At 39.4% G+C, this 18,532-nt stretch overlaps 1 protein-coding gene across 5 annotated transcripts in view; it reads right to left on the reverse strand.

The window, feature by feature from the left end:
• PFKFB1 (6-phosphofructo-2-kinase/fructose-2,6-biphosphatase 1) overlaps window positions 1-17,280 on the reverse strand; it is a 138,821-nt gene extending 121,541 nt beyond the window's left edge. The window contains exon 1 of one of the 5 annotated variants that reach the window (XM_045470734.1): window positions 16,976-17,280. Coding sequence is in view for 3 of the 5 variants with exons in the window: in XM_045470733.1 (XP_045326689.1) it covers window positions 11,126-11,231 (106 nt within the window). In the remaining 2 variants the exon portion in view is untranslated. Of the gene's footprint in view, window positions 1-11,125; window positions 11,424-16,975 lie in introns of those variants that run through there. The other 4 variants (XM_045470736.1, XM_045470737.1, XM_045470735.1 and 1 more) reach the window with 4 other exon arrangements.
• Window positions 17,281-18,532: the final 1,252 nt, after the last annotated feature.

Consider the following 18,532-nt stretch of genomic DNA (forward strand, 5'->3'; position numbering starts at 1 on the left):
ATTGAATCGGTTATCAAAAATCTCCCAACAAATAAGAGTCAAGGACCAGATGGCTTCCCAGGGGAGTTCTACCAGACGTTTAAAGCAGAGATAATACCTATCCTTCTCAAGCTATTCCAAGAAATAGAAAGGGAAGGATAACTTCCAGACTCATTCTATGAAGACAGTATTACTTTGATTCCTAAACCAGACAGTGACTCTGCAAAAAAGGAGAACTACAGGCCAATATCCCTGATGAATATGGATGCAAAAATTCTCAATAAGATACTAGCAAATCGAATTCAACAGCATACAAAAAGAATTATTCACCATGATCAAGTGGGATTCATTCCTGGGATGCAGGGCTGGTTCAACATTCACAAATCAATCAATGTGATACATCACATTAATAAAAGAAAAGATAAGAACAATATGATCCTGTCAATCGATGCAGAAAGGCCTTTGACAAAATTCAGCAACATTTCTTAATAAAAACCCTCGAGAAGTCGGGATAGAAGGAACATACTTAAAGATCATCAAAGCCATTTATGAAAAGCCCACAGCTAACATCATCCTCAATGAGGAAAAACTGAGAGCTTTTTCCCTGAGATCAGGAACACGACAGGGATGTCCACTCTCACCGCTGTTGTTCAACATAGTGTTGGAAGTGCTAGCATCAGCAATCAGACAACAAAAGGAAATCAAAGGCATAAAAACTGGCAAGGATGAAGTCAAGCTTTCGCTTTTTGCAGATGACATGGTATTATACATGGAAAATCCGATAGACTCCACCAGAAGTCTGCTAGAACTGATCCATGAATTTAGCAAAGTTGCAGGATGCAAAATCAATGTAAGAAATCAGTTGCATTCTCATACACTAATAATGAAGCAACAGAAACACAAATAAAGAAACTGATCCCATTCACAGTTGCACCAAGAAGCATAAAATACCTAGGAATAAACTTAACCATAGATGTAAAAGATCTGTATGCTGAAAACTATAGAAAGCTTATGAAGGAAATTGAAGAAGATATAAAAAAAATGGAAAAGCATTCCGTGCTCATGGATTCGAAGAATAAATATTGTCAAAATGTCAATACTACCCAAAGCTATCTACACATTCAATGCAATCCCAATTAAAATTGCACCAGCATTCTTCTCGAAACTAGAACAAGCAATCCTAAAATTCATATGGAACCACAAAAGGCCCTGAATAGCCAAAGTAATTTTGAAGAAGACCAAAGCAGGAGGCATCACAATCCCAGACTTTAGCCTCTACTACAAAGCTGTCATCATCAAGACAGCATGGTATTGGCACAAAAACAGACACATAGACCAATGGAATAGAATAGAAACCCCAGAACTAGACCTACAAACGTATGGCCAACTCATCTTTGACAAAGCAGGAAAGAAGATCCAATGGAAAAAAGACACTTTCTTTAACAAATGGTGCTGGGAGAACTGGACAGAAACATGCAGAAGATTGAAACTAGACCAATTTCTCACACCATTCACAAAAATAAACTCAAAATGGATAAAGGACCTGAATGTGAGACAGGAAACCATCAAAACCCTAGAGGAGAAAGCAGGAAAAGACCTCTCTGACCTCAGCCGTAGCAATTTCTTGCTTGACACATTCCCAAAGGCAAGGGAATTAAAAGCAAAAATGAACTACTGGGACCTTATGAAGATAAAAAGCTTCTGCACAGCAAAGGAAACAACCAACAAAACTAAAAGGCAACCAACGGAATGGGAAAAGATATTTGCAAATGACATATCGGACAAAGGGCTAGTATTCAAAATTTATAAAGAACTCACCAAACTCCACACCCGAAAAACAAAGAACCCAGTGAAGAAATGGACAGAAAACATGAATAGACACTTCTCTAAAGAAGACATCCGGGTGGCCAACAGGCACATGAAAAGATGCTCAATGTCGCTCTTCATCAGGGAAATACAAATCAAAACCACACTCAGATATCACCTCACGCCAGTCAGAGTGGCCAAAATGAACACATCAGGAGACTATAAATGCTGGCGAGGATGCGGAGAAATGGGAACCCTCTTGCACTCTTGGTGGGAATGCAAATTGTTGCAGCCACTCTGGAAAACAGTGTGGAGGTTCCTCAAAAAATTAAAAATAGACCTACCCTATGACCCAGCAATAGCACTGCTAGGAATTTACCCAAGGGATACAGGAGTGCTGATGCATAGGGGCACTTGTACCCCAATGTTTATAGCAGCACTCTCAACAATAGCCAAATTATGGAAAGAGCCTAAATGTCCATCAACTGATGAATGGATAAAGAAATTTTGGTTTATATACACAATGGAGTACTACGTGGCAATGAGAAAGAATGAAATATGGCCCTTTGTAGCAACGTGGACGGAACTGGAGAGTGTGATGCTAAGTGAAATAAGCCATACAGAGAAAGACAGATACCATATGTTTTCATTCTTATGTGGATCCTGAGAAACTTAACAGAAACCCATGGGGGAGGGGAAGGAAAAAAAAAAAGAGGTTAGAGTGGGAGACAGCCAAAGCGTAAGAGACTCTTAAAAACTGAGAACAAACTGAGGGTTGATGGGGGGTGGGAGGGAGGGGAGGGTGGGTGATGGGTATTGAGGAGGGCACCTTTTGGGATGAGCACTGGGTGTTGTATGGAAACAATTTGACAATAAATTTCATGTATTGAAAAAAAAGAATGAAACTGGATTATATTCTTACACCATGCACAAAGAAAATTAAAAATGGATTAAAAACCTAAATTTAGACCTATGATCTTTAGAATCATAGAAGATACCACAGGCCATAACTTCTCTGACTTTCGGAATAGTAACTTCTTTCTAGATAAGGCTTCTGAGGCAAGGGAAACAAAAGCATAAATGAACTATTTGGACTTTATAAAAATAAAAAGCTTCTGCACAGCGAAGGAAATAACAAAACTGAAAACTAACCTATAGAATTGGAGAAGATATTTGCAAATCACATATGTGATAAAGAGTTAGTATACAAAATATATAAAGAACTTATGCAACTTGGCAACCGAAACCAAATAATTCAATTTAAAAAGGACAGAAGCCAACACACACATGAAAAGATGCTCAACATCAGTAATCATCAGGGACATACAAATCAAAACCATGGTGAGATTCCACCCCGCACCTGTCAGAATGGCTAAAATTGATAACATAGGAAACAACAGATGTTGGCAAGGATGTGTAGAAAGGGGAACTTTCTTATACTGTTGGTGGGAATGTAAACTGGTGCAGCCACTCTGGAAAACAGTATGGAGGTTCCTCAAAAATTTAAAAACAGAACTACCCTATGACCTAGCAATTGCACTACTCTGTTTTTATCCAAAGGATACAAAAATACTGATTTGGTGGGGTACATGCACTCTGATGTTTATAGCAGCATTATTAACAATAGCCAAATTATGGACAGAGCTCAAATGTCCACTGACTGATGAATGGATAAAGAATTGCTACACACACACACAGGAATATTACTCAGCCATCGAAAAGGATGAAATCTTCCCATTGGCAAAGATGTGGATGGAGCTAGAGTATATTATGTTAAGTAAGCAAAATAAGCCAATCAAAGAAAGACAAATACCATATGATTTCACTCATATGTTGAATTTAAGAAAAAAAAAATCAGATGGACATATGGGAAGGGACAAAAAGAGAGGGAAGCAATCCATAGGGCCTTTTAACTATATAGTACTAAGGGTTGCTGAAGGGGAGGTGGCTGGAGGATTGGCTAAATGATTGATGGATATTAAAGAGGGAAGTTGGGGCGCCTGGGTGGTGCAGTCGGTTAAGCGTAGGACTTCAGCCAGGTCACGATCTCGCGGTCTGTGAGTTCGAGCCCCGCGTCAGGCTCTGGGCTCATGGCTCAGAGCCTGGAGCCTGTTTCCGATTCTGTGTCTCCCTCTCTCTCTGCCCCTCCCCCGTTCATGCTCTGTCTCTCTCTGTCCCCCCAAAAAATAAATAAATAAACGTTGAAAAAAAATTTTTAAATAAATAAATAAATAAAGAGGGAAGTTGTGTGGAGCACTGTGTGTTACATTTGAGTGAATCGCTAAATTCTTCTCCTGAAACAATATTACACTATATGTTAACTAACTAGAATTTAAATAAAAATTTGAAAAAATAAGTAAAAATATAAAAATTTTATTTATTTATTATTTTTTATTTTTTTTAATGTTTATCTATTTTGAGATTGGGAGAGAGAGAGAGAGAGAGAGAGTGAGCCGAGGAGAGACACTGAGAGAGATGGAAGGAGAGAATCCCAAGCAGGACCCACACTGTCAGCACAGAGCCTGACGTGGGGCTCGAACTCACAAACTGTGAGATCATGACCTGAGCTAAAATCAAGAGTCAGACGTTCAACTGACTGAGCCACCCAGGTGCCCCTATAATTAAAAAGTTTTTAAAGAAATGTAAGGAAGAAAATATAAGAAATTGAACACTGAAGCAGAAAAAAAAAATAGGCGGAAGACATGAATAGACATTTTTCCAAAGAAGAAATACACATGACCAACAGACACATAAAAAGATGTTCATCATCACATGCCATCAGGGAAATGCAAATCAAAACTACAATGAGATACCACCTCACATCTCTCAAAATGGCTAAAATCAATAACACAAGAAACATGTGTTTGTGAGGACCTGAAGAAAAAGGAACCCTCTTGGACTGTTAGTGGAAATTAGTGGCTCAGTCTGTTAAGCATCCAACTTCAGCCAGGTCATGATCTCACAGTTTGTAGGTTCGAGCCCTGCGTCTGGCTCTGTGCTGACATCTCAGAGCCTGGAGCCTGCTTCAGATTCTGTGTCTCCCTCTCTCTCTGCACCTCCCTCCTCACACACTCTCTCTCAAAAATAAATGTTAAAAATTAAATAAAATTTCAAAAAAAAATAAACTGTAATAAAAAGACAAATAACCTAATTTAAAAATAGGCAAAGAATTTAAATAGACATTTCTCCAAAGAAGATATACAAATGGCCAGTAGTTTATGAACTATTTTATAGTTTATAGTTATAGAACTAGTTTACAGTCATTAGTGAAATGCAAATGAGCATCATGAGATATACTTTCATACCCACTTAAGATGGATATAATTAAAAATGGACAAAAACAAGTGCTAGTGAGGACACAGAGAAATTGGAACCCTCAAATATTGTTTTTGGGAATGTAAAACTTTGAAAAACAGTTTGGCCACTTTGAAAAATATTTTGGCAGTTCCTCAAAGCATCATAGATTGAGTTACCAGATGACTCAGCAATTTTATTCCTAGGTATATATCCAAGAGAAATGAAAGCATATATCCACACAAAAACTTGTACAATGATGTTCGTGGAAGCATTATTCATAATTGCCAAAAGTGGAAACAACCTAAATGTCCATCAATTTATGAGTATATAGATTGTATATCCGTACAGTGAAATATCATTCAGTTATACAGGGGAATGAAATATCTGCACATGCTACAACATGGATTAACCTTGCAAATATTATGTCCAACGAAAGCAGGCAGGTAGAAAAGGCCACATATTGTATGATTCAATTTGTATTAAATGTCCAGAACAGGCAGATCTATAGAGACAATAAACAGATTAGTGGTAGCCAGGGGCTGAGGGGAAAGGGAAACTGGAATGACTCCAAAGGGTATGAGGTTTCTTTTGAGGGTGATGAAAATGTTCTGGAATTACTGGTAATAGTATACAACCTTGTGTATATGATAAAAACCACTAAGTTGTATACTTTAAAAAGGTGTGTGAATTAAATCTCTATCAAAAACAATCTTTAGAAGTATAGAAAAGATATACCAAGCAAATGATAAACTAAATGTATTAATATCAGAAAAAATGTTGATTGTAGGGCAAAATGCCAAAGATACTAAATAACCAGAAATTATTTCCTTACACATTGATAAGATATTAAATTCACCAGGAAGATATAACAATTGCAAATTTATTTACAATTATTCAAAATTGACATAGTTACCAGCAGATAGCAACAATTTTTTTCATATCAACAATTAGACAAAAACCCAGAAGAATGTAGAACATTTGAACCAGATTAACAAACATGACTAATTGAAGGATATACTACACTAAAATGTATATTTTTTTCAGGCACTTATGGAATGTTTACCAAAAATGACCTTCTTTGGTACAAAAAGCAAATCAGTATGTTTCAAAGAATTGAAATCATAAGAAGTTTGTTCTCTGAGAAGAATGTAAGAAAACTGGAAGTGGCAGGGGCACTGATGTGTCAAAACAGAAGCTGGCCCAAGGACTGGCACCAAATTACTGAAGGCCTCCTGCTGTGTCAGGCATTAACCCTTTAGTTGTTAAATGGTGATTAGTAGGTCCCAGCCGTCCTGAGAAAGGGACTGAGGTGGCCAAGGCAATGAGGTAAGTGGTGGGGAAACTAAGAAAGCCAGGAGCAATGTCTATTTACCAAATAATCTGGAAAGACTTTAAAAATCCTTATGTCCATACAATTGTGCATCTGAGGAATATCAGTCCTATTTACTAGGTCATTTATAACATCGGGTGCTGATACTCAAATATGAGATGAGCATCCAACTCCAGACGTTAAAACAATCAAAAGAAATTGAAAGAAATAGTATAATGATAAGACTAAATAGGAAACAAAGACATAACAGAAAATTAAAAAGCCAAAAGTTGATTATTTTAAAAAACTTATAGAAGTGACAAACTTTTGGCAATATTGTTCAAGAGGAAAATGAGAAAGTACAAATAAACAATATCAGAACAAAAGAGAGGATATAACTGCAAATGCAACAGAGATTTTAATTTTAAAAAAATTTAACGTTTATTTATTACTGTGAGACAGAGAGACACAGAGCGTGAGCAGGGGAGGGGCAGAGAGAAGGGAGACACAATCTGAAGCAGGCTCCAGGCTCTGAGCTGTCAGCACAGAGCCTGATGCAGGGCTTGAACTCACGAACTGTGAGATCATGACCCGACCCGAAGTCAGTTGCCTAACCAACTGAGCCACCCAGGCGCCCTGCAACAGAGATTTTAAAAATCCAAAATAAGAACTTCAAGCAAATAAATTTGAAAAGTTATATGAAATAGAAAAATTCCTAGAAAACCATAACTTAATATTAACAAGTAGAAATAGCAAACTGGAATAATTCTATAACTATTTAAAAGATTGTATCAGTTGAATTTTTTCTTTCAAAGAAGACAGCTGTCTCAAATGGTTTTATCTGAAAGTTGTGCCAAATATTTAAAAACATATAGTTTCTTGTATGACCTTTGTCAGAAAATAATATGAAAGGAAATCGTTCCCACTTCATTTTATGACACCAAAATCAAACAGAAACATGAGAATGGAAAAATTACAAACCAATCTCATTCATGAACAAAATGCCAAATTGCTAAATATAATGTTAATGAACTAAATCCAGCAGTTTTTATTTATCCTGAGACTGTGAGATTAGTGCAACACGAGAAAAATCTCTACTGTAATTCACATTAACAAATTCAAATAGAAAATTAACATGTCATCTTAGTGAATACAGAAAACACATTTAATGAAAGTACTCATTAAAAAAAAAAATCCTATTGACAAACTAAGAATGAACTGGAACTTCCTTAATCTGTTAAATGGTATCTACAAAAAACTACTGCAAATTTATTCAATGTTGAAACTTTAAAAGCATTCCCTTTAAAAATTAGGATCAACATAGCAATGCGCATTGTTAACATTTCTATTCAACATTGTACTTAAAATGGTGTGTTTGTGTTGGAGGTGAGAGGTCCTAGGAGTCCAGTAATATAAGAAACGGAGATATAAAAATATAAAGATGGGGGGTGAAAAAAGAAAACTGTCATTTACGTATAAATTATCAAAAGTAATAAGAAAGTTTATCAGGTTTCTAGTTACAAATGCAATATACAAACAACTATAATTATACTTGTAAACATTAGCAATAAATTGCTATAAAATATATTTTTCTAAAAAGGTATTATTTACAATAGCAGCAAGAAATAAAAGAATTTCTGGGGCATCTGGGTGGCTCAGTCAGTTAAGCATCTGACTCTTGATTTAGGCTCAGGTCATCATCTCAGGGGTCTAGAGATCCTGCCTCATGTCGGGCTCTGCACTGGGCATGGAACCTGCTTAAGATTCTGTCCTTCTCCCTCTGTCCCTCCCCCACACGTGCACAGAGGCACTCTCACTCTAAAAAAAAGGAAATAAAAGAATTACCTATAATGATGTGCAAGTCCTTTCAAATTATAAAGCTTCACTTGAATAACATGGAAAGGGTTTAAATAGATGGAGAGACATACTATGTTTACAGAAGACTCCATGTCACAAAAATGTTAACTCTCCTTAAATTGATTTACACATTGAATGCAATTCCAATCAAAATCTCAAAAGCTTTGCCTGTGTGTGTGTGTGTGTGTGTGTGTGTGTGTGTGTGTGTGTAACTTAAAAAGCTGATTCCTGGGGCACCTGGGTGCCTCAGTCATTTGAATGTCTGACTCTTGATTTCGGCTTGGGTCATGATCCCGGTGTCCTGGGATCAAGCCCCATGTTGGACTCCATGCTGAGTATGAAACCTGCTTAAGCTTCTCTCTCTCTCTCTCTCTCTCTCTCTCTCTCCCCGCTGCCCCTCTACCCTGCTTGTGCATGCTCTCTCTCTCTAAAATTAAAAAAAATGAAAAGTTGCTTCCAAAATTTATGTGGACAAAAATTTTTATTGCACTATTGTTCATAACCAAAAGCTAGAAACTACCTAAATGATCATAAACAGATTGGTAAACAAACCATGAGATATTCACAAAATGTAGCATTGCATAGCATGGAGAATAAACAATGTAACTGCATGCACAATAATATAGATGGCACACAAAACATAATGTTGAATGATAAAACAAGTGCAGATGAACATACACAGCTTTTCAAGCACTTTACACATGTTAAAGAATTTAGTTCTCAGAATAGCATCATTGATTGTGTCCATCTCCTCGCCCACTGCCTCCTTTGGGGCCAAGTAGGTCTTCTAGAGAGGATGCTCCAAGCAAAAGATGATTCAGGTCTTTCAGTGGTAAATAGACTCCCCAGCAAGGGAGGTGAGGCAGACATTGCCCAGGGCAGGATTTGGCAAACACTAAGTTTATTGCATCTGTGGTCTGACATAAGTCAGTCAATCACTAATGAGTGACTGTCTTGTGCAAACAGAGCCCATGCTTGCCTATGATAAGTGGTAGAGTGGAAGTAGAGCATTAAATACCTGCTATGTGCCAGGCTCTGAGCTTGATGCTGAAGATATGATGGGCAAAAAGATCACACACCTACGTTGTTTAAATAATACCTAACGTTCATTGAGCACTTATTTTAAGCCAGACAATTCTCTAAACATTTCATATACTTTAGCTCTCTAATCTTCACAACAACACTATTAGTCACTTCTTTTTACAGATGGAACAATGGAAACACAGGGAGGTAAAGATACTCTCCCAAAGTCACAGAGGCAGGAGGTAGCCGAGCTGGGATTCAAACCTAGGCAGTCTGGATCCAGAACCTCTGAATCACTGAATCACCCCAACAACATGGTGTGGGGAGTAGTTATTAATCCTGTTTTGCAGTTGAGGAAATAGAGGCTCAGAACTAAAGTGAGCACATATTTGTTTTGCACCCTCTACATGACAGCAACTATATTAAGTGATTTATGTATAATAGTTCTGCAACCTGAAAGAGTTCACAGGAATATAAAAGGCCTAACTCTGTAGGACCCAGATGTGCAGAGACTAGCTTGCCTGCTTGCCAGCTAGACCCAACTGTTCCTTGGAAAGGATCAAAGTGGTTGCACGGAGGTGAGATGTAATTCTCAGTCTCATCCAGGCTCCTAGATCTCTAGATGAGTGAGTGAAACTGCTGGTGGATAGAAGAAGGAAAGAGAGCAGGAGGTTGGGTTTTTTTCTGCCTCTTCCTCTTCTTCCTCCATCTTCATCTTACATACTACATACCATATTTTAACATCCTAAATCTTCCTGTATTCTCTAAGCAACTACATCTCCTCCCAAAATCCTTGAGCCTGAACATCCTCGAACATTTCTATAGTGGAAACTTAGTCAGCTGTTTCTCAAGATGTCTGGGTCCCACAGTGCACAACTGTCTTAACTCTGCCCACCTCATGGCTCCTCAAGCCATATCCTTGGGCTGGAAGCACCTTGGTTCACAACCATCCCTGTTATCTATGGGGAATGGTATACTACAGTTTTTATATGTATATAGTATATACATTTATATATATAGTATATATATTTATATATATAGTATATATATTTTTATACATAGCATATATTGTGTATATATATAGTATATATATTGTGTGTGTATGTATATAGTATATATTGTATATATATATACAAGTTTTGTTTGATTCTCCTTTGTCCCTGCTCTTTAAGTTCTCCAAGTGAATATTTCACAGCAGGGTGTGCCTGAGAAGCTGAGTGTTTTCTCTCTCAAATTCCCAGAACAGCAAAAGTGTCCATGTATGCCAAGATAGCAATGCAGGAGACAGGACACCCAGGGCATCAGACAGATAGAAACTTACCATAAGAGGCTTGAGAAAATGGAGGAGACAAACTGACCAATGACGTGGTACTGTTATGTATCCAGCACCTGTTCCCTGAGAAATTATGCCAGGAACCATCACCTTATTTCACCCAAGCACTATCAGACAAGACCAATTTCCAGACACTTCACTGAGATCACCAAAATGAAACATTCTAGGCCAGCACTGAACAGTTCCAAATTAGAAATGTGAAATTTCAAACAATAAGCATTTGAAATAATCTCTGGATAAGAAAGAAAAAAGTGCCTAGTGAAAAATCGCTCTGATTAAGATGGTCTTTACCTAATCTGCATTCTTTCTCTGTCCTTCATCTCTCTCTTTTTGTCTTTCTCTCATTCTTTTTCTATCTTTTCTGCCATTGGCCTTTTGTTATTTTTCAGCTATTTAATTCAGCTGCTTATCTAGTCCCACTTTCAGGTTGGGTTGGGGGTAGATGGGGAGCATGTCCTTTGCTCTTATATACCCCCTCTACCACCACCACCTTGAGGCCCATGGAAGCAAATCACACTTACAGCCCCTCCTCCGTTGTAACCCGCTGCTGCCACTGCTATGTGGAATCCAGATCTTCTGCAACCTGGTTTGGGTGAGCTCTTCCATCTCTCGAGACATCTTAGGCATCACAGCTAATGACACCACTGTCCACAAGGTACTGGGCCTCACTCCTGCCTTACTAGCTATCTTTTCTGTTGCTGTGGCCACAGCAGCAGGTGGACAGAGTTGGGACAGGGAGGTGCACTGGGCTTCTGAGCCCTCTGGCAGCCTGTATCCAGCCCCCTCTCCTCTTTCCTAGTCCTTGCCTGACTTGCCTGCCTCTGTGCCTGTATGTACCAGTGGGGGCTTGGGCGCAGAGTGACAGAGAGAGAGAGAGAGAGAGAGAGAGAGAGGTTGGGCAGAGGTCAGCAGAGGCCTCTGAACTCCAAGGGCTGTGTACATAGGAGATAAGTTGGAGCCCAGCAAGGAAGGTAGCCAGCAAGATAGCCTAGGTCTGGCCAGTTACTTCCCTCCAATGAAGACAGGACTAGTAGAGTATGCAAATAAAAGACCAAAGATCATGTGCTTACATCCTGTGTGGGGTGGAAAAAGTAAAGGTGATGGAGACATGTCTCAGCAGCTTTCACAGCTTTGAAATAAAAATGCGCCCAAGTGGAATGTCAAATTCTAACCCAGAAACCTCTAGAGATCCACATCACAAATTCAAGGTTCTCAAGTACAAACAAAAAAAATCCCTACTGAAAACTGCAATATTTTGAGCTAGCAATCAAAAACCCAAACTGGAAGTGGAAGGTTCATTGTCTCCCTGTTTTCCCCCACCCCCAAATGTTACTGCAACTATTGTCTTCCCCTGAATTCTGCTGCCTTTCCCACCACAGGGCCTCTCCCTTCTAAAATGTTCTGCTTAGGGAGCATACTTGGAGAGATGGACACTATCTGGTCATCTTTATGTTCTCCCCAACCAAGGCTAAATAAATTAGAGTAAACGTTTGGAAGAGGAGTGAATGCAGCCATTTTTGGGGGGAGAGATGGTAAGCACTGCCCACATGGCTTCCAGCTGCCATTAGGAACCCCAGGGAGAAAGGCATCATGATCTGATCCATGACCTGACTACAGCTCTTCAAGCCAAGCTGTGAAGATGGTGGAGGCTTAGGGTGAAGGCTGCAGCAGGCTGAGTGTGGGGATCAGGGAGCAATGACCTCAAAGTAGGACAAGTCCATAGGCCAGAACCATCCCACCCAGATGTGTGTGCTCTACCTAGCCACCCCCCCTCCACACCGGGTTGTTTTGAGGTTTTCATGTGTAGAACTCATGTAATGACACAGCTTACCTGGAAGATGTCCAAGTGTACTCTTACTTCATTCTTTTGCAACCTTCCCACCCCCTGATGAATCTCCAGTGATTGGCTACAAGGAAACTCAACTTTCTTCCACTGAACTGGGCTACACAGGAGCAAGCTTTTGGGGATAGAAATCTCTAATCACTTTCCTTCAATGCTCTCAGCTCCACTTTGCCTTTTAAGAAGTTCCTTAAGGGGCGCCTGGGTGGCGCAGTCGGTTAAGCGTCCGACTTCAGCCAGGTCACGATCTCGCGGTCCGGGAGTTCGAGCCCCGCCTCGGGCTCTGGGCTGATGGCTCAGAGCCTGGAGCCTGTTTCCGATTCTGTGTCTCCCTCTCTCTCTGCCCCTCCCCCGTTCATCCTCTGTCTCTCTCTGTCCCAAAAATAAATAAACGTTGAAAAAAAAAAAATTAAAAAAAAAAAAAAGAAGTTCCTTAAAAGTTTATTCTCAGTGTTCTGGTCTATTCAGAGGTTAGATTCCCTCCGGTTGTGTATAAATCATTCCAAACCTTTAATACATTTCAAAGCCTGCTCATCTAAATGAATCTATTGAGGCAGTGAATCACAGTGGTTAAGAGCAATGGGCTGTGGAGCCATACTACTTGAGTGGAATCCCACCTCTTCCTTCTGCTATGAGATCCTGGGCAGAAGACTTAACTTCTCAGTGCCTCATTTTTTTTCTTTAATCTGATAAGAGTATCTACCCGCTTAGGGTTGTTGAAGATTCAACATGTTAATACACATAAAGCAACCTAGAAATGCTCAAAATACATTACTTAACACCCGTTCTCTTTATGTAGTAAATGATCAATCACCTTTTTAGCTAATCTGCAACTTCTAACATAATGCTGAGCATATAAGAAACAGTAAGGGGAACTTATAACATATAACAAGGGGTTAACATTTATAATAAATAAAGAGCTCTTGCTAATCAATTAGATAAACTCACTTTTACTTTTTTGGTCCTGTAGCAAACAAGTGACCAAGTCAGGAGTAAGACACTGCGGACCTGATTTTTCCCAGTCCAGGGCTTTTTTGTTGTTGTTAATTAATTAGTTTAGCTTGATTTAAGAAGGGAGTCTTCCAGATGGTCTCAGAACCTTGAGAGTCTCAGAAATAGACTTTGGAAGAGATACAACTCTCTTAATCCTAATAAATCTCCTAACTGGTATTACTCTGCTAATGCTAATCTTTTTTTTTCCCCTCAGCATTGGCTTTGCTTGCTACTGAGTTGGGTTTTTTTCTTTTTCTGACAGTGCAATATTGCACATACTATATTTTGTGTTAGATTTTTTTTATTGAAGTATAATTAGCATACAGTGTTATATTAGTTTCAGGTGTGAAATATAATAATTCGACAATTCTATATATTTCTCAGTGATCAACTAGGTAAGTGTACTCTTAACCTTTTTTATTTATTCTATCCCTCCCCTCATCTACCTCGCCTCTGGCAGCCACCAGTTTATATGTATTTAAGAGTCTGCTTTTGTCTTTTTTTCTTGTTTGTTTGCTTCTTAAATTTCACATGAGTGAATCATATGATATTTGTCTTTCTCTGACTTATTTCACTTCACATTATTATTCTCTAAGTCCATCCATGTTGTTGCAAATGGCAAGATTTTATTCTTTTTATGCCTGAGTAATATTCCATTGTGTATATATATGCCATATATTCTTTATCCATTCATCTACCAATGGACATTTGGGGTGATTCCATATCTTAGCTATTGTAAATAAGGCTGCAATAAACATAGGAGTGTATATATATTTTTGAATTAGTGTTTTCATTTTCTTTGGGTAAATACCCAGTAGTGGAATTGCTGGATCATATGGTATTTCTATTTTTAATTTTTTGAGGAACTTCTATATGTTTTCCACAGTGGTTCCATCAATTTACATTCCCACCAGCAGTGTATCAGGGTTCCTTTTTTTCCCACATGCTTGCCAACACCTGTTATTTCTTGTGTTTTTGATTTTAGCCATTGTGACACGTGTAAGGTAATATCTCATTTTCATTTGCAATGCTAATAATCTTAACAATAACCTTTCACATGTATGTTTCCATGGAGCACAAAGCAACAATATATTCCATATCCTAGTTGTGCCTTATAAATATTCTCACTAGTCTCACAGGGAAATTGAGGTCTAGAGAGGGGAAATAACTTGTTCAAAGTAATTGAGCCAGTCACATGAACCCCCTTCTATGTTTACAATTTTGTCCTCACAAACTTGCCAAGAGGCAGAAAGATAATTTTAGCGGCAGGAAATCTGAGATAGGAAGCAAGCAGGCTATTGGCAAGGTCTGAAAGGGTAAACCTGGATTCCAGGCTTGAAAACCCAAGTGAAAATTACCTGGAACTGGAACTAGCTAGCTGGTTGGTTTTGTTGTTGTTGTTTTGTTTTGTTTTGTTTTTGTGGTTGTATGTGTGTTGTTTGGGTTTTTGTTGTTGTTTACCACTGTTACCAATTTTGATACTAGAAGCAGGAGAACTAAACAAGCTTTATGGAAAAGTTTTAGAATGGCTCTTCTCAATCAAGTTCAACCTATTTCTGTAGCCATATGTCTCTTTAGACCCTCATGCTTAAACTACACTGGCTGACTCACTGATTCCCCAAACACAGCATATGCCTTTTTTTTTTTTAACCTCTGGGCCTTTGCTCAGCCTGAAATGCCTTATCTTTCCTTCCATTCTCAATTAAATCTGACTCATTCTTCAAGACTTGGTTCAATGTTTGCCTCCTCTGGGAAACTTTCCCTGTATACTGGGACAGGCATTATCTTTGGTTCTCGTATTGTCTATATGCTTCAATCTATCTGAGCAAGTATCCACCAGTGTTTGTTTGTATACTTCCCTACTAGACTGTGAGTTACTTGAGGATGGGGACTAGACCTCAGTTATCTGTGATCAGTGTTTCCAGTGTCCAGCTCAGGTCCTGGTAAAGAGAAGACACTTGCTCAGTGAGTATTTGTGCAATCTATATCTCTCTGCCCTAGATGAGATGACCATGTAGATGAATAATCCCCCATTCAGAAAGGTAAATGTTATAACTTAGAGCTATGCAGGGAACTGGGGGGGGGGGGCAAACTAGGTCTAAAAGTAGAAGGTGGAATCTAGAAAGTTTCTCAACCTTGAATGGGGCAGAATAGAATAAACAAAAGAATGAAAGCCTTCCCTAAAAAGGTCCAGTTAACTGGTTACAAAAAAAGAGTTCACTATCAGAGACTTACACAAGACCCAGATCTGAGTCACAAATTCTAAAATGAGGTTAACTGTAGGAAGAAAAATTACATAGTGTGACTTCCTGAGGCCCACTTATCCTGACTATCCTCCCAAAGTATGGGGTATGTGGGAGAATCCCATTAAAAGCAGTATTAAGACCATACTGATGGGGGGCACCTGGATGGCTCAGTCAGTTGAGCATTCGACTTCGGCTCAGGTCATGATCTCATGGTTCGTGGGTTCGAGCCCCGCATCAGGCTCTGTGCTGACAGCTCAGAGCCTGGATCCTGCTTTGGATTCTGTGTACTCACCTCTCTCTGCCTCTCCCCCACTCATGCTCTGTCCCGCTCTGTCTCTCAAAAATAAATAAATGTTAAAAAATTTTTTTAAAAAAGAAGACCATACTGATGGGTTACAAAATCACAAAATGGGATCTCCTTATTGGTAATGCTTGGGAGTATGTGAGTATGAATGCATTTATGGGGAGTAAGGGTGTAGAGGAGAGATTGGCTACATGCTTACAGTTTAGGTGTTTATATGTGAGTATCAGACCTTCTGTGGCAACAGCCTAGGTAACACTTCCTTCTTAGCCACTTCCCTGGCCCACTATCCCCCCCCCCCCACTATATTCAGCCCCATGCCTAGGGCCCAAGGCTCACTGCACCGTAGTCCTAGGAATGACTCTCCACAGACTATAGTCACTCAGGGAGAAGAGCAGCTGTACGGCTGTGGTGGTATTGCCTGTGGAGGCTAGAGAAAAAAAGCAGGATCACTAATCTCAGAGCATGAAGTCCTGAAACATCTCCAGAAATTCGATTCCTGTTCTCCCACTCCTCTTCACCTTGAGACAGCCCTCTGAAGGAAGCAGCCTAAGGACTTCAACTTCCATTATAGTAAGGAGGTTACTGAAGCTCAGAAAAGGTGAAAAGCTTGTTCAAAGTGCCACCGCAAACCAGACCTGCTTTATACACCATTGGGGAGGTAAGAGATATAATTCCTACCATCCAGTTCACTCAAAACTGGAATAGACAAAGTTAGAGAGACTTTTCAAGGTGTTAGGGAACTGCATCTTTATGACAGTGTCCCACAAAGACAGGTGGGAATGGATGACAAATAGATAGATAGATAGATACATACATACATACATACATACATACATAATTAGACATAGATATCCTCTTTTCTCCAACTCTTCCATACCCTTTAATCCACACTTCAAGCAATCCCTATGTAAAGAAAACTTTCCAGAGAGCCTGAAGAATGGATTTGGGTTTGTGTAACCCCAACTATTTTTCCTTCTGTCTCACCTACCTGTTCTCCTAGAGGTTTTTTCTTCCATCGCTAATTATCCAATACACAGCTTTCTTGCATTTAGACCCTCAAAGCAAGTCCATGAGTGGCATCAAAGAGAGAGCCTGGAGGCATTGGTTGTTTCCTTGGAAAGGCTAGGGAAGTACCCTGGGTAAGAGGGGCATGTGTGCCCTCTGTTGAAATATCAGCTGTTAGTTATCAAAGAAGTTCGTGAGCCACCCGGAGCCTTTACTCTTCAGGCCAACCATGTGTTCTCCTTGCACCAAATGTCAGAACTAATATTAACAAGCAACTGCAAAATGGGTAAATTAAAACCAGCAATGGAGACAGGCAAGATCTGGATTTCCTCGGGGCTGGGTTTCAAATTGGTCTTCAGTGTAAATGGACATGAACTCTTACTGGGCAGTGCTTTGGCAATACGAAACAAGAGCAATAAAAATGTTAATTTCCTTTGTCCTAGTTATTCCACTCCTGGGACTCAATCCTGAGCCAATAACCACCAAAGCATGAAAAAGCTCAAAGCAACAAAATTTTTTATTTTAATTGCAGAGCTATTTATCTTGATGGCAATAACTGGAAGGTAACCTTTAAGTCCTCTAGGAGGAAAAGCAGCTCTTTGGGTCTTTTCTGCAGACATTGAGGATTATGGCTCTAAGACTATAAAATAATTCTGGGGAAAAATAATCATGTTGCAATTTGGGGTGAGGAAGCTAAGACTGCAAAGTCATGCTTTTCCTTGCACATTAGGCATGTCTATTAGTTATATTGTGTGTTCTGAAAAACATGTCACTAACATGTTTTTGCATTTGTCCTGTGTTTGTCCATTCAGTTAGGAAATATTTATAGACTCCTAATATATGCTGTCCCCTAGATTAGAGGATGGGGCTAACAAGATGAATCAGACATGGCCAATGCTGTCAAGTTGCTGGAAGTCATGTGACAAAAACAGAAATCAATGGTAGCTGTGTATTGTGTTAAGTGCTTTGACAGAATGGACCAGAGGGTGCCGTGGGGGCCCAGAGGAAAAGATCTAACTGGGGAGGTGTGGTGTATGGGTGTTAGGAAAAACTTATTCAGGAAAGTATTCCTTGAGGTGATTAAGGTAGTGTTTGAATCCTGGCTTTACCACTTCTGTGAGACAGATGAATTCACTCATTCTCTCATACTTAGCCTTAATACCCCTTACAGGGTTGCCCAGCGAATGAAACAAATAATGTATATGGAAAAGCTACGGGCTACACTGGGAAACAGTGCTGCTCTGGAGATTGGGTGGCCCACTTAAATTCTCTGGTCCTCGATTTTACTAATCTGAGAAATGGAGCCTAGAAAAAGTATGTGTTGGGCCATGTCCTTAGGAATGTCATAAGGCATTATAAGACACATAATGGCTATAAGGTGGGTTTGAGACAGCTTCCTCCCTTCCTCTCTCCTTGCCCTTTAAAGCTAGGAGCCTAATCCTAAATCTTATTCCACTAATGTACTTCTTCCTGTTCCCTCTAGCCGCGCAGTGTCCTTCCCGCCTCCCCTCTCCTACCCAAGCACAGTTACAGCCATTAC

The sequence above is a fragment of the Leopardus geoffroyi genome, chromosome X (genome assembly GCF_018350155.1).
Source record: "Leopardus geoffroyi isolate Oge1 chromosome X, O.geoffroyi_Oge1_pat1.0, whole genome shotgun sequence".
Classification (NCBI taxonomy): domain Eukaryota; kingdom Metazoa; phylum Chordata; class Mammalia; order Carnivora; family Felidae; genus Leopardus; species Leopardus geoffroyi.